This window comes from Dermacentor albipictus, chromosome 1 (assembly GCF_038994185.2).
Source record: "Dermacentor albipictus isolate Rhodes 1998 colony chromosome 1, USDA_Dalb.pri_finalv2, whole genome shotgun sequence".
Lineage (NCBI taxonomy): Eukaryota > Metazoa > Arthropoda > Arachnida > Ixodida > Ixodidae > Dermacentor > Dermacentor albipictus.
Window position 1 is genome coordinate 189,668,599 of NC_091821.1, and position 22,864 is coordinate 189,691,462.

Genomic DNA, 22,864 nt, shown 5'->3' on the forward strand with positions numbered 1-22,864 from the left:
AAACGCGTTATGGAATTGGACCCCATCGCCCTCTGGGGCGATGGGGACCAATTCTTATGCCTTCAACCTTACGTTTCCTGTGCTATTCTCCGTAGAGGCGTCGGCACTATACGTTTGCGCTGCAGGAACGTATGCGTTACCTTAATTATTTTTCTCAGTGATGCAAAGATATTGTCATGCTAGTTCTTTTATTAATTTTTATTCTCATTGTAGTAGATAAACATAGTATTAACATCTCTTTAATATATTTATTTAAGTTTCCAATAACATAAGCCAGGACATCAAGCTTCTTCGTTATGATTATTTATTAACGTACTACTAATATATCTATAATTTTACACGATTTTTAAAATTTTGTTTCGCCAATGCCCCAAAGCGGGTTGGGCAATTTCACTAAGGAACGAAGAACCTGCGACCTCCACAAACGCACACAGGTTTTTGCTTTTTTTCCTTCGCTTGAAGCGATTACTTTTGATAGGTCTGTCTTCCACACTCTACGGAATTCAAAGGGGTAATAAAATAAATTAAAATACTGTATACATCACAGTATACAATATATACTTCACAGCCACTAGAATAACAAAGCTGAAAGGGAAAGAGAGGAAAATGGAAATTGGGGGCAGTGAGGTTATAGGGGTCATGCGGTTTCAGCTGCAATGAGTAACAATTATCGAGTTATTTCCATCCTTCCACATTTCAGTACCAGCGGCTGGATGCCCAATCCACAGGTACCGGAAGCTACGAATGGAGTGGCCAGAGTACTCAAACCAGGGCCCTGTACTTGCTTAAAATGGTTGGAAAGTTGATTTGTTATATCCGACATGTTTGTTGGCTTCGGACAGAAAGTCGAAATAAATTTGGTGCGGAGCCGACGAACATTTATCGTAGTGAGACCAAAGTATATGATACAGGGCATACGTCGTACGTGAAACAAAATACTTTACCAGAAAGTACTGCAATGTGCGTGTGTGTCTTTGGGTGTTTAATTGCGCATTGCACACACGGACAGCATATTTTGTTTATATGGGATACTTCATAAGCCACTGCGGTGGCGCTGAGGTCATAGCGTTCTGCTGTGGCCGCAGTTCTCCTCTCGACTATTCTCCTGTAACCATGCTTGCACTCTCCGTTAGAGAAGGCAACTGACCATGGAGAATGAATGCTGCAAGAGGCTGCCGCATCTGATGGTATATGGACGAAGTGCAAGAACTGTTCTGTTTTCTCATTTCAGTACGCGTTGAGATCAAAATTAACTGGTAGCCGGCCTACACCGTCATTGACCGTGACGGACCAAATAGCATTGGAAAAGCTTTTATTGTGATGTGTATAGTGTTGTACACTCGAACATTATGAAAGTTGCCATTAGTTGAACATGCTACAGCGTGGAACTGTGTTTTCTCTGTAGTTTAAAAATTAAGTTAGCTCCGCGGTGGCATATGGCAATAAATGGCTCTCTCGTCTCTCTCTCTCTCTCTCTCTTTCAGAATACTCATGAAGTTGGGACCGAGCCTGCAGAAAGCTGGGGCCATCTCTACGGGAATTAGCGTTCTTCAAGCGCAGTGGACAGTCACCGTGTGCTATACTCATCGCCGTGTTGTGTGCTGTATATAATGTTGAGAAGGCGCTCTTTCAACGCCGGCTTTTTATGTCTGCATTCACAGGGTCGGCGCGGTTCTTATGTGAAGGATGTGTACTATAAAGGATAGCGTTTCTTGCTTTTAAGCCCATGTTACTATCTCCAAAAGTTAATTATGTGTTCGCGGATGTAGGTGCAAACCATGCTCGTGGTCTTTCTTCTCGCTGCCGTCTTCTCTATCTATGCTGTTTTTTCCTGCCGAAACCGTCTTTCTCTTTAAACAGGGGAGTGCCGCTATAGTTCTCCAAAGACCAGCTTTTCATGTTTCGCTGATGTTACTCAAAATTACATAATGGCACTGTCCGCTCCACTGCCTTGAACTGAGTTGCTGAGATGGACGTTTTCTTTCTTTCTTTCTTTCTTTCTTTCTTTCTTTCTTTCTTTCTTTCTTTCTTTCTTTCTTTCTTTCTTGTTTGCGTTCCCATTTTCTTTGTTGCGTAACAACACTCCACAGATGTGCAACTTATCCCTCCTAGTAATTCATTATATGCGCGAATGTAAAGTTTTTCTCAGAGGCGATTTGTATGAATCGACCGCCGAGTTTCATCTGTTCTCTAGCCGTTTTCGTTTACCTTGTACATGAGTATTATTTTGGAGAAGTGCTGTAAATAAGCTTTTAAAAGAACATTCAGGGTTTCCCACGTAGACGTCCAAGCATTAAAATAAAAGTTGTGCGTTAGTCAAACCAACGCAGTGGATGGTACGGTCTTGCGCGTAAGCACACAATTAATGAGCCATTATTACACATATTTTTCTTATCCGCTTGCGCGACTAAAGTAGTGTGCAAGAGCGACCGTATATATAGTGAGATTCTGAGTTCTTCTGAACTCTGATATTTCTTTAATTATCGCTTACGTGTAGAACTTAAAAAAAAGCTATAATTTCAACCAAACTTCCGAACATTTATTTAGGCTAATGACATAATCGATAAACAGCGGGAACTATTTCATATATCTTCTTTTTAATGCACCCGCAGTGAATTACATTTATCTCATTCTATTTCTTTTCATATGCTTTTGACCGACTTGAACGAGACACACTGCATTTTTGTGAGTGTTATCTCCGCTGCTGGATTAAGAGAATTCGCGATGGAGAGAGCCAAGGGGGCTGCATCCTAAGTCTCACCTCTGACTGTAGCGAAAGAGAGACCATTCCATTTATCTTGAATCGTTTTCTTTTTTTAGAAAACTGCGTGCACAATTGACAAACGGAATGAGCATGGTCATTATTAGCTCAGAACAGGAATTACCAAAAGTATCTTTCTTTAATTAACAGAACAATGAATGAAGAACAACTTCTTCCCTGGCTTTCTATATGCGATATACGCATACAGTGTGTCTCAACTATCATGCACCAAGATTTAAAAATATACGAATGACACGTAGCTGGACAAAACCAAGGTAAAGTTGTTTGCCGTTGCTTGGAGATACTCAGATTATTTATTTTTTTCTTACATTCCGCCTAATTACATAATCGGTCTCAATTAAGTAATCAACTTCTCAAACAATATGTTTCGATGAGAAGTGTCCACGAGAAAATTGTAGAGCAACATGAAAAACTCAAGATACAGCTTTCTGTTGCTCAATACGTGCTTCATAAAAGTGTTTTTCCGAGCGTGAAAAAAGACCGCGAATACACGCAAAATTTCCGCGCGACTGGCCGCTCGAGGCACTTCGCGAGGCACCTCTTAAAAACGAAAAGCTTTGTGAATTTGGCCCCTGATGCCCAGTCCACAAAACTCTGCACTTTCTTGCTTTTGAGAGCTATTGCGAAGAAATAAGAGTTAGGAAGCATAGAAACTTCCAACATGTTCTAGTGCCGCTGAAAGATATAAACCTTCAACTTGCCTTTGTTCCCCCTTTTTTGCCGATGCAAAAGATGGAAGGAGAGGAGCAGTTCTATAGTGACGTCGAAACTATGAGTTGTAAAATGCCGTGGAAGCGCGTTACTGGCATGTTCTGTTCACAACAAATCGTTGCTGATTAGTTGAGTGTTCAATTTTATACGCCTGTTTTTGATCGTCTCTTTCGGCAAGCGGCCATGCATAAATTTGAAAACGTTAACGCAGTGCATCTGTTTGCACAGCGTGGAACGCCTGCAGTTGGTGCCACGGTCGCTACTTATCATTTTCAGATTGCGTGAAGCGTGCCAAGATGTTCTTTTCTTTTTTTTTTCGGTAACTGGAGTATCTAAACTGTTGCTTCTCTAGGTCGTAGGAACAGGTAGTCCCACCGTATACGCGTGTAAGCGCCAGCAGTGCTCTGCGTTTACTATGCATATAGAATATGTGGAAGCTGTATTGGCCCCCTAAAAAAAATGTTTTTTTTTAATTGCACGACGCTTAAGCTTCGCAAGAGTGGAACGCGATAGCATTCAGAGATCCTTGACTGCTTCTCACGCTTTCCGGCAACTGCAGATTATGTAACTGTAATGTTTACCGGGAAACGCTGGCGGCGAACGCTATGCCCGAAAGCGAGCTTCGTGGTAGAAACTCAGCCTCTTGCGTGGGCCGATCCCGGAGGTTGTATACAGCCGCGCCAAAAAATTACATCATTTTCAGGTTTCTGTTATTGTTTCGCATTTTTAATATTTAAGTCTGAGAAGATTTAACGTAAAAGCCATGCGCTGTCGGTGTTTTGTTTCGTGACATTTGTTTGTGGACGGTGATTCTCAAAATTTCGAGGAATAACTTTGTCAAGAATGTAAGACAAGGTATGAGCAACTTTCGTCATAGAATGGCGTGGCAGTGTAACCCGCATATACAGCATGTCTTATAGCCAGGCGTGGTATATGCTTATACCTGAATATATACGGAAATTTTCGCTCGCGGAGAACTCCGCCGACACCGGATCTTCTGCGCCACATGCAGAGGCCTTAGCGCTTTTGCGTTAAAACATGCAGCGGTATACAGAATCGCTGGTTTGAATGTAACGCTTTTAAAATGGGGGTAACACCGTACCGCTAATTCTCTTTCGAGAGACTGTCCGACACGTGTCCTTGAAGAAGCGTCGAAGAGAACAGTGAGAAAAGGTTGGGGAATTCACGACCCTTTTATTGTTTGTTTCTTCTTTGGCGAAGTAAAAAATGGTTGTCTGACGGCCCATGGAATCCAAAGGCTTCAAAAAAGACTTGACGTGTCGAGAAGCAGGCAGACAAGGCCCGCTCCATCGGAAGCGCACGAGGACCAATTGAAAATTAAGCTGCATTTATTGCGTTCATAGACTCAACGTTTCTTGGTGTTGCTTTCCTTGTTTACTTTTATCGCTGTCTTCCTCACTCGTCCTGATGGCAAAACAAGAGAAGGGAAGAAAACAAATGTTAGCGAAGTCACTTCCTGTGAGAGAACCCGCCATGTGACATGTGAATTGTCGCTGTTCTAAAAAAAAAAAAAAAGCTGTGTCTGTCTTTCTTTTGCTCCATCTAAACTTGAAAACTGTGCTACCGAAATTAAAATGTATGTTCATTTGCTGCCCATACGTTTCTGCTCGTCTTATACTTGATCACTCAATCTGAGCGACGGACCTGCATAGCTATAAGGCACTGAAATTGGTGAATTGTATCCGGACGAAGCTCGCCACATTTAAAAGTGCTTCGCCAATACGACTAAAGGGAACGTCGACTAAGTGCGTCAAAACGTATGCGCGGCTGCCAATCGCTCTGAGAGCCCGCGCATTCTCCAAAACAACAATGAACCGACCTACATTTTTAGCGAGGGAGAAAAAAAATTAAAAAAAAAGGCTCGCTCAGGTAAGGGTATCCTTTATTCCGAACAGTAAGTGTATTGAAGAACGTCATGGCAAGAAGCCAGCCTCCGGTTCAACCATAATGGGTGGCTAATGGAAGCCTACGTTTTCAGGGCCATTCATTATTTATTAAGGGAAGCGCCCCACTTTCACAGCATCTTGAGTTTGGCCAGACGGCGTGCGGATATATATTTTATTGATAGATAACTGTGACAACGCGTCGTATACACTCCACTCACTTGCTATAAAGTATAGAAGAAATGTTGACAATCTGCCGAACTGAATACTAAGGAGGTGATTTCCTTAAGCATATGAGTGTACATTAAGGGCAATAAAGTGCAAGGAACTGATGGACAGATGAGGGAGGTGGACTCTTCGGTGCATATACGACGGGTGACCCGCGTACAACACGCTGAGACCGCCACTCTCCAAGACACTCGTTCCGCTTCGAGTCATGGAGTCAGTCGACGAGTTTTCGTACTATGCTCCGTAGAATAATAGAACTTACATGATATCCAGATTGAGAGAAAAGGCTTCCTAATGATTCTTATCTGGTTCATTCGAAGATTTACATCTTTATGGCCTAGCTCAATTGCCGCTCGCCGTTCCGGATGATATGAAGAGAGAGAACCCTGCCGCACGCAAACGTCCCGCTCAGCCTTGCTCGACAACATTCATTAACGTTTACCAGCACGAAAAAAACGTATTCGTCATACTCTACCTGCTCCTAAAGCAGCTGCAGGATTGAACGTCCTTTCCGAAAGCCTCTCCTTCGCTGAGGGTTTGCGGCAGGCGCACTTTCATTGTTTCCGGTAGGAGCAAGATGGCTAAGCCCCCTGCCACCGACATGGCTCCGAAAATAGAGCTGGGGACGACCACGCCGTAAATTTGACCCTGCAAGCCGCAACAAGGTTACAATTTGCATCGGCAAGCTGCGATTGAAGGAAAGCAGGGCAGCTTCGATAGAGCGTACAGATTGTGTCGAATCGAGCATGCCATTGGAGTAGAAAGAAATGTCACAAAAAATGCTGGCTTTATGATGTCATGAGTGCCTACAAGGCTCATACCATATAGAGTATCTGAGGTGTAATGATGAGACTGATGCTTGCTGTCATGGCAGCGATCCCCATGGCCAAAGTTCTGAGCACGGTTGGGAACAGTTCGGCACCGTACACGTAAATCGTGGCGAAGGATGCTGTGATACTCAGTTTTCCTAGGCTGCACAGCGCCACGGTGGGCCATGCAATTTCTGCGACGAGAGAAAACATGGGATTTTTTTCTTTCTTTCTCTTACGAACGTACCATAGCTGAGTCAGTGCTTCATTACGGACGCAAGTATTTATTTAAGAAATTGCTTTTTTTCCCTTCATGTAAGCTAATACAAGACACCAAAGCAGAGAAAATAGGTTAAGCCATGCAGTACTGCAAACCAGAACTAAAGACATCAAAATGAAATGCGAAAAGATTTTAATGCGATTTCATCGTGAAAGGGACAAAAAAGAAAAGAAATAATAAAGTGCATGCTCAGCCCAATATGGCTCACACTTTACCCAGAATTGTTACGTCTTGTACACTTAAACATGTGAAGTTACGTTGAGGAATACAACAATACATTATAAGCCAAAGAATGCTTATGCATAAAAATATAGGAAGGAGAACGACAGTTACAGTTACGCAAGCCCTTACTCCTCCCCCCGCCTTTCTTAAAAATTCGATTGATGAAGGGATGGTGGGAGTCGGGGATGAGGGTGATGTTGATTCGCCGAGCGCAGGTTAAACTTTAATAGTAGGTAATCTTAATCCAAGACCAATACGCTTGCCCTCACTATATACACACCCGAAGCGATCGATAAACTGCACAACACGCCTCGACTGCATCGCGAGCTGTGTTTGCATGCTTGCCTGATGGAACGAAGATAGTGGCGATGCAGGCGAGGCCTCCAAGCACCATGTTGAAGAGCATCACGGGTCTCCTGCCGTGCCTGTCCATGAAGTACCAGGCCAAGCAGACGCCCGGCACCTCGACGGCGCCACTAATGGTGAATGACACGTAATCGCTGATGCCCATGGACGAGACGGCGAATGACAGGCCGTTATACACCACGGTGTTGGCCGTCCAGCTGAAGCACACCACTACCACCTTTTTCAGCAGGTTCGGGTACTGCACCAGTCTTTGCAGTGTCACCTTTTCTTCCGTTGCTGTTTCATCGCAGCATAGTTCTTTCTTTTGTTCCTGCACGCATGGAGTGGATGCCATTGCGGGGGGTCAACGACCATTCGGACACTTCGATTATATGCGTACCGCACTAACAACGACGAGCGATCTGGTTTTCCGCCTGCAGGCCTCGATCCCCAAGGTCTCAAGGAACGAGTTATATTGATTTGATAATTTAACCATGTAGACATATCTACGTGCCTCATCTACGATGAAAAACGGACAATAAGTCCTTTAAAATTGCATCAGGTGCGGCTGGGGCTGTCTCACCGGGAGCTTGAAGGACAGCTTTGGAATAGGAAGTGAACGTTCCAGCCTGACAGACGTCACATGGTAGGCGTTATGTCGCGTGTCGTGCAGGGAGAGTTGTGGTTGTCGTGAGAAAAAGAAGATACTTGGGGAAAGAAGAGAACGGTTCCATAACTGCTTACCATAAAAGTCGCCAAGAAATTTGGCGAAATCTTCTTTCCATTCCTCTTGGCAATCTTCTGGAGAAGAATCTCGGCCTCGGCCAGTCTGTCCTGACTGAGAAGCCACCGCGGAGACTCTGGAATGAGCCTGTTGGCCTTATGGTTAGTGAAAGTTGCCATCGAAACGCGCGCAAACAACAAATTAGCGCGCCCGCGCTCCAAAGCAGCTCTAAACGAGACACAAGAAAGCGTAAAACTAAGGGCGCGTCTCGAGTGCGCCTCATCGTCCATCGCGATGTCGTATCCCTTCAGCCGGGCTCCACTCGTGCACGTCGCGGAGCGCCGCTGAAGATGTGGCGACCACAGAGGGAAGAGCTCCCGGTATACAGTGCGCGGCAGCTGATGCGCGGCTATATAGCGAACAGTGAGGAGGGGACCCCGCGCACCACCAAATGGCCAGCAGCACGACGAAGGGCAGCGAGGTGGCCACCGCAACGGGAAACCAGGAGCGCAGCAGGTATGCCACACCAGCCAGAGTCATGAGCGCCACGCCGTAGATGGCGCACACGAACATGCCAGCGAAGGTGCGCTTCTCGGGGCTCATGATCTCCATGCCTGCGCCACACGGGTGCGACGACGCTGCATAGGTACACGAAGCAAGGCCAGCAGCCGACAACATGGACGGCGCCAAACTCTCAGTATGGGAAGACACAATAAAGTGACACTATGCACCCGTGGGACTGCTGTAACATGCGTCGTTATACAGGGTCCCCGCAAAACTTTTTTTTGGACATGACAATTAAGCGCTCCTAATAGTAATATTATTATGCGAATGTTGGTCGACGAACAGTCATTGCTGTTCTATTCGTATTTGATTCGAGAATTTCGCTATTCGGAATGGTCGAATATTTGTTTCTGTTGGAATGTAACGGATAACGACACTTGTTGGGGTTTCAGAGGAAAATGGCCGACGCAAGTGACGACTGTTTCGAATGATTATAGCAGGAAAGCCGCAGACGCTGGAGACCAGCTCTTCGGCGAACGCATGCATGGAGCAGCCAACGCATGTACAGTAACTTCTAATCATTGAACAAGGGCGCCTCAGCTTTAGACAGCGTGTGAATTTTTGTCTCAATTTAAACAAACCAATTTTTTTTAATCTGTCACTCTCAACCTGGTTATAACTGAAAATAGACGTGCATGCTGCAGGTATACTTTAGAACGTCAGCGAGTTGGGCTAGTTGGTAGGGGTATAACGTTAAAAAGAAAAATAGGCAGACACGGAAACAAGAAGGGGGGCATATATAGCAGGTAGCATTGCACTTTGCTCCGCCTTCCACGATCACAGCAATTAACGTGCATACGATGGCGTGCTGTTCTCTTGTTTCAATACTGTCATTGTCATGGCGCACTAGATAACTGAAAGTTGTTTGTCGTTTTACAAGCCCCTAAGTTGACCGGACTGCGGCTCGCTGAAATCTCAATAGAGGGCAGCGACCCCATTCAGAGTAGCACAGTGTACTCTCGACAGCAGTATTTACGAGAGGGAATAAACATCGCTGTTACGCGAGCAAGGTGGGGGCCAACGCGCATCCCGGCTAGGAAAACTCGGTGCTTGTGAGTGAGAATTTGCCCTCACTCATGATGAACGGTGTCTGGAAGATGGCTGGGTAGGTCATGCCCACAACGCCTCTCCAGGCGATGTAACCCTCGTAGGTGACCGGAAAGGCGGCCCCGATTCCTCCCACCAGACTCACCACGATGGTCAGCAGGAACGACTTCTTGCGACCCCACCTGCGAGCAGGCAGCCTTTCATTACTGTCCAGGGCGCGTATTTGCAAAACGCTTTTGCTGTAGAATTGTTCGTAATAAAAATTCCAGCCATCCCTCGGATGCTGGACAAATAGTATATACTGCTAGCGAACTCAGCCGGCCAATGGCAAAGAGCACTCGAAGCTTCTCTTTCGTAAGTGCTCTTTGCCCATGACCGGCTACCTTCGCTTGTCATACGAGCATCAGGATTGGCTAAAACGTTCTCTAACTAACAATTCTAACGTATAAGAGCGTTTCGTCAATACGCGAGCTCATAAGAGCGCGGGCGAAACAATGTAAATGTTCTTTCTCTGCGTTGTCGGCTCCGTGCAGAGCCATCTATATATACATATGAGTTCTACTCTCATTTGATCTGGAGAACGTTCTAGCAACTAGGTCACAGTGGCCTGCTGGGATAAACTTCATCACTGATGGGCGACATTTTGGGGCGATGACGCTGAAGCGCCTGAAGAGCGCAACCCTTCTACAAGAAGTGGCGTTGCCTCTACGTGCGCTGAATTCGAGTTTGTGCCCACATGCAGGACTTCGTAAGGAATTTGGAATTCGGGAAATAAGCTATACATCTATGGGCTTTTCCCCCAAGCGCTTCACCCACGAAAAGAGCCGAGTGCATGGCCGAGGGCTTTTATCCAGTTTTACTAAAGAGCCAGGTTTACCGATAAGAGTAACCGGCAGCATGGGCCCGTGATTTCCATCAACCAAATGCGGCTATTCGGGAAATCCCGCTCATTGTCGCATACCTCCAAGGCCCATTCCCACAATATATTTTGCGTAATCACCACCGCGATTGCGAAACGCTTCAATACGACGCAGGGCCCGAATTTACGAAAAGCTCTAACGGTAGAATTGTTTGTGAGAGAACATTTTAGACAAACGAAAGTTAGGTGTTGAAAATAATAAACATGGGGCATCTTAAAAGTTAATTATTATCTCTTATTTTAGGTTCTTCATATGGCTCATCTACACCCTGATTCCGTAATGCCTCCGTGACTGCTGCCACCGTAGTCCTCCATAGAGAAAGCAACAAAATCCCAATAAAGAAAGGCATCAGACAGGGAGATACGATATCTCCAATGCTATTCACAGCATGTTTACAGGAGGTATTCAGAGACTTGGAGTGGGAAGAATTGGGGATAAAAGTTGATGGAGAATACCTTAGCAACTTGCGATTCGCTGATGATATTGCCTTGCTTAGTAACTCTTGGGATCAATTGCAATGCATATGCACTGACCTGGAGAGGCAAAGCAGAAGGGTGGGTCTGAAAATTAATCTGCAGGAAACTAAAGTGATGTTTAACAGTCTCGGAAGAGAACGGCAGTTTGCGATAGGTAGCGAGGCACTGGAAGTGGTAAGGGAATACATCTACTTAGGGCAGGTAGTGACCACGGATCCGGATCATGAGACTGAAATAAACAGAAGAATATAGAGAATGGGCTGGGGTGCGTTTGGCAGGCATTCTCAAATCATGAACAGCAGGTTGCCACTATCCCTCAAGAGAAAAGTGTATAACAGCTGTGTCTTACCAGTACTCACGTATGGGGCAGAAACCTGGAGGCTTACGAAAAGGGTTCTGCTGAAATTGAGGACGATGCAACGAGCTATGGAAAGAAGAATGATGGGTGTAACGTTAAGGGATAAGAAAAGAGCAGACTGGGTGAGGGAACAAGCGCGGGTAAATGACATCTTAGTTGAAATCAAGAAAAAGAAATGGGCATGGGCCGGACATGTAATGAGGAGGGAAGATAACCGATGGTCATTAAGGGTTACGGACTGGATTCCAAGGAAAGGGAAGCGTAGCAGGGGGCGGCAGAAAGTTAGGTGGGTGCATGACATTAAGACGTTTGCAGGGACGACATGGCCACAATTAGTACATGACCGGGGTAGTTGGAGAAGTATGGGAGAGGCCTTTGCCCTGCATTGGGCGTAACCAGGCTGATGATGATGATGATTTTAGGTTATGACCAATGAATATAATCTTAGGCCCATATTCGTTAAAAGATTTTACGATAGAATTGAGCGTAAGAGCAGATTCCAGTCAATCCTGATGCTGGACATTATATTAGTTAAGGCGGCCAGCCAATGGCAAATTTCACTTATGGACGAAACGGTTTGTGAGTTCCGCGTCGCGTACGTGGTATCCACTATGGTGGTTTTATATACTATGAGGAAGAAAAGAGAAACAACGATGTTACAGATCAATTCGGTCCCACGGTAAAGATATGCGGCTATTCCAAAATGGTTTGACCAATGCGAGTGAAGAAAAGGTTTCTCAAAAGTCGGCGTTGAGGTGTGAAAACCACAGGCCGAATTCACAAAGCTCTTCGTTCGAGAGTGCTCTTTGCCATTGGCCGGCCGCCTCGCTAATGACATGTCCAGCATCAGGATTGGCTGGAATCTGTTCTTACGAAAAATTCTATCGTGTAAGAGCTTTTAGTAAATACAAGCCCAGTTTTCTTGCTCCTTGTTGAAGCCGCCAGCCTTTTATTTTTTCTTGTAGCCACATATACTTGTTTGGAGTTGAATCTATCCTGCAACTGCGTGTTTGTGTGGAGTTGCCTGCACACAAGCTTACTTTATGAATTGGCCAGGCTGGTTTCACATTAAAGATAAGCTCCACTAAACTTGCCTGTCACCGATGAAGCCAAACAGCAGGTTGCCAACCACGCTGCCGATGTAGAATGCGCACTGGGCCATGGACACCTTCCACGCGTCGTCGCAGACGACATTCATCTGCATTCGTCGAGAGAGGCGAAGCTTCGTCATGGTATTGTCTTCGAAAACGACTCTTCGGAATAGACCACTGAAGAGCATCAGCCACGGTCTCCTCGGCAATCGATGGTAACGCCGGATTTATCCGCGCTCTAGGTGCCATTTAGAAATTATACGTGTGCCCAAGGTCATTTGTCACCCATTTTTGTAACTGCCATTCGGAGCTTGTCAGCTCATTATGAATCGGGACTTCCTCGACGAGATACACGCCAGCGAACTGAATACTCCAATGGCAGTATTCTTGAAAGGGTCGAGTAGCCTATATTTCAAGCACTTTTTCATGGCTGTTAGAAGGTATTGGACGCTATATATATATATATATATATAAGCGGCACAGGAATGAATACAGAATGATGACAAAAAAAACGATTAATGACGATGCATATAACAAAAGTACACATGAAGGTCCCAAAACTTGAGGGTAACAGTTTGGAGTACCGCCGTCCAAGCTTGAGCTCGTTCTCGGGCCTAAATCACCGTTCTCAGAATTATTGCTCAGTGCGCCGTCGCTTGGTGTCATAATAATGTCATAATAATGATGCCATGCGGCTAACAGTGGCGACATTGGCTATAGCGATGGGGCCAACTATAATCGCGGTGGACGTGGAAACATAGAAACGCGAATAAATTATTTATTTTGTCAAGCAAAGATGTTCGCGTGTGTTTTGCTGCTAGCATAGCTAACGTTCTTGAAATCCGGAGCTTGTATTCACAAAAGAGTTAATAGTAATAATAAGAATAAAATGAAATAATATAAAATAAAGAAAGCATTCTCGTTAAAAACTGATCGTAAGAACAGATGCTTACCAGTCGCTATGCTGCATATCAGCGAACCCGTTACAGAACCCCTTTTTATATTTCTTTAATCATAAGTCGGCCCTGTACGAACAGTAGAACATGCACAACGCTAACACCTAATTAGTATTCGAGATAAGAACTCACGCCCTAGCGCTGGTACCTTGAATCATTTTTGTTCAACCCGACGCGTTATATAGGCCAGCGTATATTAAATAGCTATATTGATTCACATATCTTGTCTCCTGAACTGCGCTGTACCTGAGTTCAAATACGAACTACAGGTGTTCACGTTAAGCATGAGAGGTCGTGCACCCTAGGTTGTGCCTATGGTACCAACTTGGCAGTGCGATGGTCATAATTTAATGGCACACCATTAAAATAACAAAGCGCCGTTGAACTTATAATCTTCTTTACATCATAGAATTCCCATGGGACATAAGAGCGACCGTGGGCATTTGAGAAATTCTCAGCAACTGAAATCGCACTGCATGGCCCACGGCGAAATAGGGACTGTTGGTAATGTCTTTAGGTAAAATCTGCGAACCACGAATTGCTCAATTTGATGCCGCAAATGAAAATGTCAAGATGCTGGAAAATGCTGCTGTTACATTGGTAATACCAGTTGTTACTCCAGCAATTACAGGCGTGATTTGCATGCAGATCTTTTCTTCATTTTTCACTTTTGTTCAGTTTTTTATTTTCTTTTTTTCTTTTTTTTTTTCTTTTTTCTTTTATACGTGGTGCGATGTCACAAGCGAGATTCAGCAAATGTTCGACAAGAATGTATTCCTTTGATGAGGGGATTAAATTAGTATAGCACCGCCATGAAAATTCCATTCAACAAAGGTGCGTGGTGCCCCTAGTACAAATCTTTAGCCGGTGTTATTAAGTATGCACAATTACGTGCAAATTAAAGCCGGTCCGAAACGCCGAGGACCACGGCGCATTCGAAGCGCTGCGATGACTGGCGCCGACCGCGAACTTTTTCCACAAAGAAGAGCTCCTCGGATCACATCTTACCATTAGTACCATGCGCTGGCACTGCGTTGTCACTGGTAACACTCAGTGCTGCTGAGAGAGCCGTTACAATAATAGTTTACTCTATATATATAGTTGCATTCGGTCACTGCGAGGTTGGCGTATACATATAGCCGTCACTGGACATATAGCAATCCGCAGTTTACGCAGATGGAATTGCGGAAGACTCACTGCATGTTTTTTCGCGAAGTATATAGTTATCACGCGCATATATTAATTCATATTCAAATGCGGTATGCAAATCCGCAGCCAAGTTAGTCAACGTTTTGTTTCTAAGAATTGTGGACTGCCGGCCACTTTCACTAATCATATGTATCACATTTAGCGGACACCAGTTGTTACGAGTCGCTCTTCCGTACAAATTGAATCCTTTGTGAATAGAAGCTCTTTCACACCTTTGATTCACCCCGAATGACGATGATTGGTGCGTATACCTGCGTCACCAGCGTGTCGTCGTAATAGGTGGCGTCGTAGACCCATCCATCGTCGCAGGCTCTCGTCGGCCAGGACTCGTTTGGTTGCGGCAGCGTGCCTTCGTCGAGCACACGATGCACCAGCGCCGTGTAGTTGAGGTCGTACATGCGGCAGCTTTCGAAGCCGCGCCCCGCTCGTCGCGGGATGCTGAGTTCGACGAGCAGAGCTGGCGGGAAGGCTTCCCCGAGGGCCTCCATCTCGGGTACACGGCACCAGTGGCGGGGTGTGGCCGATACGAAGATGCTGTTGAATAGAGTGAATACCGAAGGCAGCGTGGCCGGGATGCAGAGGAGGAAGTAGGTCCACTTCTGGTATGGCCCGAAGGCCCCGATTTCTGGCAGCAGTTCGTCCAGGTCCATGGCTGCTGGGTCATTGCATATAGCACATGACGATAACAGGTAACAAGTCACCGTTATCGTTTGTAGGGTGCGATATGCACGCGTTGTGTCCTGTCTGCACACACACACACACACACACACACACACACACACACACACACACACACACACACACACACACACACACACACACACACACACACACACACACACACACACACACTCGTGAACATGTATCCACGCCACATGCGCGTGCGAGTATTACGTGTCACTGTGTATTACATGTTCTTTTGCGTCATGCTAATTTTTCCATTTGTGCGGTTGTAATAGTCAGGTATATTGTAGCGACGGTGTTTTCGGAAGGCCGGAACTAAAACACCCGAAGCTTCATGACGACACTATTTTTGTCCATGCTAATGCGTGCGCACTGCCTATATATACGCATCTACAAAGGTGTCATTTAGGCTTCATATTATACGACAAGCTGCATGCAACGGCCAGTCAAGACAAGAATACAACAAAAGTTATTCTAAATCACCGCTGAAAACAAAACAATGGCGATACTCAAGTCGGGCACGTACCCAGGCGGGGGCCCGAGGTGAGGGGGGCATTCCCCCCTGCCCACACCCCCGCTCCTCACACACATGCCTAAAGCGCCGCCAAATCAACCTTGAGACTTGACAGCTATTCGGTGGTCAGCATTTTGCTGCCTTTTTCACTCCTTTTGGATGGCGGAAGTTACCGCGGCATCTCCTGGGGTGTGAAGGCCAGTCTTCTCATCGATTCAGTGCCGGGGCCGCGCGATTAACTCGAGATGCGTTCATTTGCCACCATCTATTGCAACGGCCGCGCGCATCGCTGTTACTTCGCTAGTTGAGACTTCTTTGTTTAGACTAATCCATGGGGCCAGGAAAGGGATTCAGTTCGTAGTCAGCTGTTCTGTATGCTCTTGAAAGGAGTTGCGGCCGGAGAAAACGCCAGTTGCGTTTAACTTTTACTTTTGCTTCATTATTTCCTCGAGTGGCGGCTCGCCGCGACGCTGGTAGATCCACGGAACCATATACACGTGATATGGGCTATAGATAAGGTGGGAAATAAAATCATGCGAAACAGCGTCCATCATCAGACCTTCAATACTGTTAAACCAATAAGCAACGTGGATGTCACCCGTTAACCTCGTCTGGTTTTTCTCTAATTGTACGGCACTTTTCGTGCAAAATGGGCAACTGGAAACAAGAGTCTCAAGGAGTTGAGAAATTAAGCGATCTGAGTTCTGAGGAGAGAGCTAAGGCAACAGCCAAACAGGAAGGAAAAGCAAATATTAACATATTTAACCGTTGTTTGTAAAAATATTTATGGATCACCATCTCTTTATGTAAAAAGGAAGTAGAAAAAACGTCGCCGGAAGTGCAGAATGATTCCGTGTGTTTTGAGTGACGTTTCTACAGTTATCAGTCAGGCCGCCTAACACATATCCACTTCTCTGCTGTGCTTATGGGAGTGTTTCTATAACCTTTCGCGATAAGTGCAGTACGTCTATAGAACCGCAGCGTCCTGCGCTACACGGTTGTACGGGACTGGCGGCCACGCCCCGTTAGGCAACTTGCCAAATAACAATAGGTTTTGGCACTTAACTTAGTAGAGCAGCAAACGAGAGATCGAAAAGAAATGTGATTGTTCCGAAAATATGTGTTTCTCTATAATTCTTCCAGAGCTACTTCAGAAAAGGCTACTAGAAATCTTTATTTTACAGTTTCGCTTGTTTACTTGTTCTTCGCGGTGTTCTTCCTGCGCTGCGCGAATCCATTTGATGTGGTTCCTTGTTTGTCAAGACAAGGAGAGGTGCATCTCGCAGGCGTACCTGTGCGATACACCTTATTTCATTTCTCTTTTTCGGGTTTACGCGTATCTATGGCAAACGGTGGGCATTATTCACAATTGCACTAGTAAAGGTACCCCCCCCCTGCCCCCCCCCCCGAAAAAAAACATCCTGGGTACGTGCCTGCTTCAAGTAACAAAAACTGAACCAACAGCAAACAGGGTCACATAAAATTCGCGGCGAAATTGAAAGTGTCATTCGATCGCACTGTCAATAATCTATAGCTTCGCGTTGCTGCTATAGTGGAATATAAGCGGACGGAGATGCTCGTGATGTAACGATGCTGTGGACGCTTTTAAAACTTAAATTGTGGGGCTTAACGTCCCGAAAGTGCACAGTGGATTACCTATATGAACACACGGGGTGCTTTAACGCGCGCATACATTGTCGCGCTCTGCATGAGCCGCAACGCCCGAGCGCACTGCCACGCGCTTCCGCGTTGTAGCTCGTACTGAGCGCGATAGTGTACCTCAGTAAAAGTGCACGGGCGAATTTTCTTGCATTTCGCCTTCCATCGAAATGCCGGGCGTCGCAGCCGGGAATCGAAACCTTGACCTCCTCGTGCTCAGGGATCACGCCGTATAGCCATGCACAGAGCGGTTCAACACACGGGTGCTTTACATCTCTTAAGAGGTCAAGATCAAGATTATTAAATCAAATTTCGCGGTCGTATACCTTTGTGAGAGAACAATGGTTAGGCAGTGCATTTGGATAGTCCCGTGGCGAAAATTGGTGAAAGTCGACCCTTTTTCTCCTTTTGCTTGCGCCGGAACGCAACATCATTAACATCTTGCCTCGGACGTATGAAATGTATTCAGAGTCCGTATATACCTCAAGCCATACGCATGATATAATGTCACAGCCAAAAAACAACTATCAAAACTTGATCAGAGTGCAAAAAACCTGCGATATGCTATGTGTATAAGCGGCGACACAATTAAAGCATATAATCCACGGACGCGTCAAAAGAAGGCGCTGGAAGTCTCGAGTTACAACACGTATGTTTGAAACCTAGGGTCTGACAGAATCCCATCTGGTCGGCAAGAGGCACGATGAAAAAGGAGAACGTCGACCAAGAAATGAATATTTAGTAAAATACTTTTTTTTTTCACTAAATCAAATTTTCTTGTCAGCGTTCTCTTTTTTTCATAAATACATGCGTACGTTTAGTTTCATTCATACTCTCTATAATGTGTTTTGCGTTCTTCATTTTTCAGGGCCTTCTTCTGAAGAACCTTCTGGTTCTTCAGGGCCAGTGCTACTTCCTTCAAGGATGAAATTCTGCAGTGGTTGTACTGCTCGTTTTGCCGTCTGGTGCCAAGTGTCAGCCGCACGATGTTTTGCAACTAGCCGTGTGAAACCTGTGACGTATGACAGATGTCACTGCGGACACAGTTTTAGCGTGAGATTCAGAAAAGGAAGATAGGGTGTTCAGTTTGCCCGCTAACAACCAATATTATTTTTTTCGCCAAAGAAATTCAAATAAAGTTGAAGGAATACTCTATAGCAGTCCAAACTGTGATTTCGCGTTTCTCTTTATTGTCCTTGTTTCAAGGAAACTGGAGCAGTTTTTTCCTACTGCTGCAGCAAGCCTGACATGAATTCTACTTTGTGAAATATAAAACGATGCAAAACGAAAAAAAGAAGGAACAGCCCCTACACACTCTAACACCAACTCCTTCACATTCGAAACTGAGGTCGTGATACAAGAAAACAAAAGCGCTTTCACTGCATGCAACAGACGAGCGACCCGCTTCCCACGGACCAAGAACTTCCCGTAGCTCGAGATGACGTCCCACATGTACTTACGTGCAGTCTTTGCACGGCAGCATTTAGGAGGCTGCGAAGCTGTGCTCTTACCTTATGTGGTTGTCCTCGCCGAAAGAAAGCGCTAAACGATGCTTCCAGACTGCACCTCGCAATCTCCAAGCCGGCGTGCTTCTTCGTGGCCTCAAGATATATTACGTGAGTCTAAGCCAGACTTTTATCGTTTTACCGCAGGGCTGTTTGCGCGGCTGCGCGCACTTCCACCTTTGCACATGCCTGCCGTCTCGTGGTCTAACTGCCATGCGGACAAGTTAGAAATGCTCATGGTTCGAAGCACGGCACATGCGATGTCTCGGTCGTTATGACGAGGAGGTTCAAGATCTCCGATACCTATAGCTTACAGTCATTCTCTCCACAGCACGCGTTAGAAAGTGAAATGCACAATAAGAGCTTTTTGTGAATATGGGTCGGGTATTCCAAGACAATGAGGTTCAGGAAGAAAGAAAGCGGGGAGGAGTTATACTCAGGAATTCCTAATCATAAAAGTGTTATTTAAATGTTGTTTAAAGATTGAAGCAGTGTAAATTGAACGCGTAAGTGGTACTCATTTACACCTCGAGAACGAACTGCATGAGAGCTCATTATATGTACATATAAACTGGTTCCGATCAAGATAAAATTAAGTGAAATTATTACGGTCTTCTGGTCACGAATAAGAAATGTAAAATTTCAAAAAAATTTTTTTGAAGGCGTGCAAAAGGAAAGCACGAAATAAACGTGTTTTATTTCCTGAAAATTTGAAAACATATTCTAAACTAATTTAGCATAGCGATGTAAAATTAGCTGTAATCAAGCGTCCATGCAAAGAGATGTTTCCACTGCCCACGGAAATAAGATGTTGACATTGTATAAAAATTATACTGCTTTACTTATTCGCTCGGTGATACCTGGTGGTATCACCGAGAGAATAAATGATAATTTTATCAATAACAATTTTCAAATTATCATCTCCTGTATCATCGTAGCTATTCCCTTGATCAGTTTGGGAGAGAAGGCTGGCTCACTGCTGGTACGCTTGGGAGTAGTAGTAGCGAAGTAGTTTTTGCGGATGCAGTGAGTTTTGTACCTCGCTGATTTCAAGGTTCGCCGTGGTGAAAGCTATAGGTCAAACAACCAGGCGCTTTTAGACGCACACAGAATTGTGGGAAACAGCTATACGTAGACGCTTTCCTTTCACCTATTTGAAACCTGTATAGACTGGTATATACATAGAGAGCATCTTTCAAGACCTTTTTCATGCGTTAGGCGGGAACAAGTCGGGCATGAGGAAGTGAAGGCCAAAGTTCCCTCATGAATTTCACGCTGAACCTAACTGCGATTTCATAGGTTTGAATTCATCTTCCCGTATTTGGGACATTTCGGCACAGGAAGATCCGTGAGTCAGTGATTTATGTGAATGAAACTGAAAATGTTGGCAACTGTTGTATCATCAACTTCTTCCCAAGTGATAAATTGTTCATTGATCAAAGGATGAAAAGATGAGGTGATATGAAAAAAGTGACACGTTTAAATGGTCAATATACAGGTTTTTTTTTTTTACCTGCACCAAATTTTTTAAAAATAGCCTGCGGCGGATAGCACATTCTTACCCTTGATCTAAATTACTCGATGACAGCTAGGACCATTACTTGAACGAGAAATTTGTAAAAGCTTAATTAATTAAGTAAGACAATTACGATAATTGCCTTTCTAATTAATTACTTTACGGCACATATGTCGATGCACGAATTATAGCCGCTGAATTCGCAAGGCGTATCCACTTGGAGCGAATTCTCAGGACTGCAGCAGTTTCTAGATATTAATTTTCAGTGTTAGACAAAATGCATGGCGTTCCAGTCAATTTTCTTGAGAAAACGCGGCTTTATGCATTGAAGCACAAAGGTAACTGGAACACCAATGCAATTCGCCAGACAATTTGAAAATTAATATCTCGAAACTAGTGCAATCCTGAAAATTTATTCCAAGTGGATACGCCTTGCGAATTCACCGGCTATGATCGTAGATTGAAATATGTGCCGTAAGGTAATTAATTAATGAGTTATTAGCGTAATCATGTAATTTTATTAATTAAGTATTTTGCTTTCTTGTAGACGTAATGGTTGCCTCATCGAGTAATTTAGACCCCAGGTTAGAATCGTGCTATCTGCCGCAGGCAATTTTTAAAAAGTTGGTGCAGCTAAAGAAAAAAAGACACGCTATAGAAAAAAAAAGAAGAGCAGCAAAAATGACACATTCTGCATTTTCTGCAATCAAACGATAAATGAAGTCATTCGAATACAAAATGAATGAATAATAGAACGAATGAATACACAAGGACGTACTAAGTATTAATATAAGTATAATGAGCATAAATACATATTTTCAGAAGTGAAGGTCATTAAGGCTTTTATAGAGCTGATCGCTGTAAGTACGCGAAGAGTTCTAGAAATTTGCTAGGTGGAGACTTTGGCCATTTTGGAATGCCATATAGTCTTTCTTGCAAACGCTGTCAAATTCAATGACGTCATGACCGGCTTGTGCTGGTATACTTCAAGGCAGCGGCACCAGCTGTCTTTCGGTTCGTGTTTTACCGGCCTTCGCAAGCCTCCTAGCTGTCAAGGTAAATGTGGCCGCTTTGCCGTCGCTGAAGCTTAATTAGTGTCCCTTTAATACACATACATTGTCCACCTGTCATAAAGTCGAATTATTTGTCTCAAGCATCGTCTTTGAAATCTTGCCCTGGCAGCACATCCTTTCGAATGTGTAGCTGAACAGCCTGGCACCGGAAGGCGACAGCATAAAGGCTTGCAAAGAAATTGTGCGCCAAGGGAAAGAAGTAGCTTCTACGAATGCTTTTCTCGATAGAATGAAAGCTGCAGCTAAACAGCGGCGGATTTATGGCGTCCTCCAGGAATGGGGAAAGCCCAGAAAGTGCGCGCAACGACGTGACAACGACACTCCCAGTATAGGCCGTTGCATAAAACCGGTACTGCTGCGCTGAATTGTTAATAATATACATAGCGTAAAAGTTATCTTACGGTCCAATCTCTGGAGGTGTCTGTGGCGATTTTCTGGATGGCCACAGTGTTTTTCTGTCGCTTTCGTATTAGAATTGAGGGAATGTAGCTGGCGTCCGCTTTTGAAAGTGTGATCGTAAGCAGTATACTATGTGGTTCTGAGTCTTCGAAATGGCACTGAACTGGCCGATGCCGAAGTGAAAAAGGCATAAAATGATGTCTGCATGGGCGCCAGTATACATGGTCGGAAAAGATGAAAAATCTATAGGGTGATGGGAGATGCACCGCAGGCGAGCCCATAGAGGTCGTCATCTCATGGTTTATGGGCAGGGTGTGGTTTTATTTTAACTTTCAATTTACTTAAAGTTTCCATGACGATCGGTCAACTATAAGCATGTACACCGCCCGCTATATCTATGGAACACTGTGGATAGTTCTTACGTAAACATTCTGAATGCAAAGTGCTAGTAATGCTTGCTGAGCCTCCGCTTCCTGAGCATTGAAAAACACTCACTGAAGTGATGTAATTACTTCCACAGATCTCTGCATTTTTCTGTTTTGTACTTTGGTCTCCTTATATTTATAAAGCATGAAATTCTTCGAAAGTCATCAGAGGCGATATCCTTCGCAACGCTGAAAGGTAGTTCCTGGAAACGGGAGTTTCAATCTTCGAAAATGTTAAGAAAAGTTTGTGCAAGGATAAGGAAATACGAAGAACAATAAACAAAATCATTTGTGATAGTACACTTTCAGTAATGTATAGTGTAAGAAGTTTCTGTAATGTTTGCCCATTACTTAATGTACGAGGCTTGTAATTAAAGCTGTTGAAAATGTTCGTATCGCGACGTACGTCACTGAGGACAAAATGCAGAGTCTAGTCGGTCGCTTCCAGTCTTTTCTTAATGAT

At 44.6% G+C, this 22,864-nt stretch overlaps 1 protein-coding gene and 1 long non-coding RNA gene across 6 annotated transcripts in view; one reads left to right on the forward strand and one right to left on the reverse strand.

The window, feature by feature from the left end:
• Positions 1–5,110, forward strand: part of LOC135898043 (uncharacterized) — a 49,839-nt gene extending 44,729 nt beyond the window's left edge. The window contains exon 5 of the long non-coding RNA XR_010563245.2: positions 1,485–5,110. This is a non-coding gene — a long non-coding RNA (uncharacterized lncRNA). The remainder of the gene's footprint in view (positions 1–1,484) is intronic.
• The window catches only part of LOC135898041 (beta-alanine transporter-like), a 19,109-nt gene continuing 1,069 nt past the window's right edge, over positions 4,825–22,864 (reverse strand). Inside the window, exons 1-10 of one of the 5 annotated variants that reach the window (XM_065426777.2) lie at positions 18,995–20,568; positions 14,878–15,281; positions 12,465–12,568; positions 9,644–9,798; positions 8,451–8,619; positions 8,026–8,152; positions 7,282–7,612; positions 6,447–6,628; positions 6,101–6,273; positions 4,825–4,918 (exon numbers count right to left, since the gene is read on the reverse strand). In XM_065426777.2, coding sequence (XP_065282849.1) covers positions 4,852–4,918; positions 6,101–6,273; positions 6,447–6,628; positions 7,282–7,612; positions 8,026–8,152; positions 8,451–8,619; positions 9,644–9,798; positions 12,465–12,568; positions 14,878–15,276 — 1,707 coding nt within the window. In that variant the 5' untranslated portion in view covers positions 15,277–15,281; positions 18,995–20,568 and the 3' untranslated portion in view covers positions 4,825–4,851. Of the gene's footprint in view, positions 4,919–6,100; positions 6,274–6,446; positions 6,629–7,281; positions 7,613–8,025; positions 8,153–8,450; positions 8,620–9,643; positions 9,799–12,464; positions 12,569–14,877; positions 15,282–18,994; positions 20,573–22,864 lie in introns of those variants that run through there. The other 4 variants (XM_065426775.2, XM_065426776.1, XM_065426778.1 and 1 more) reach the window with 4 other exon arrangements.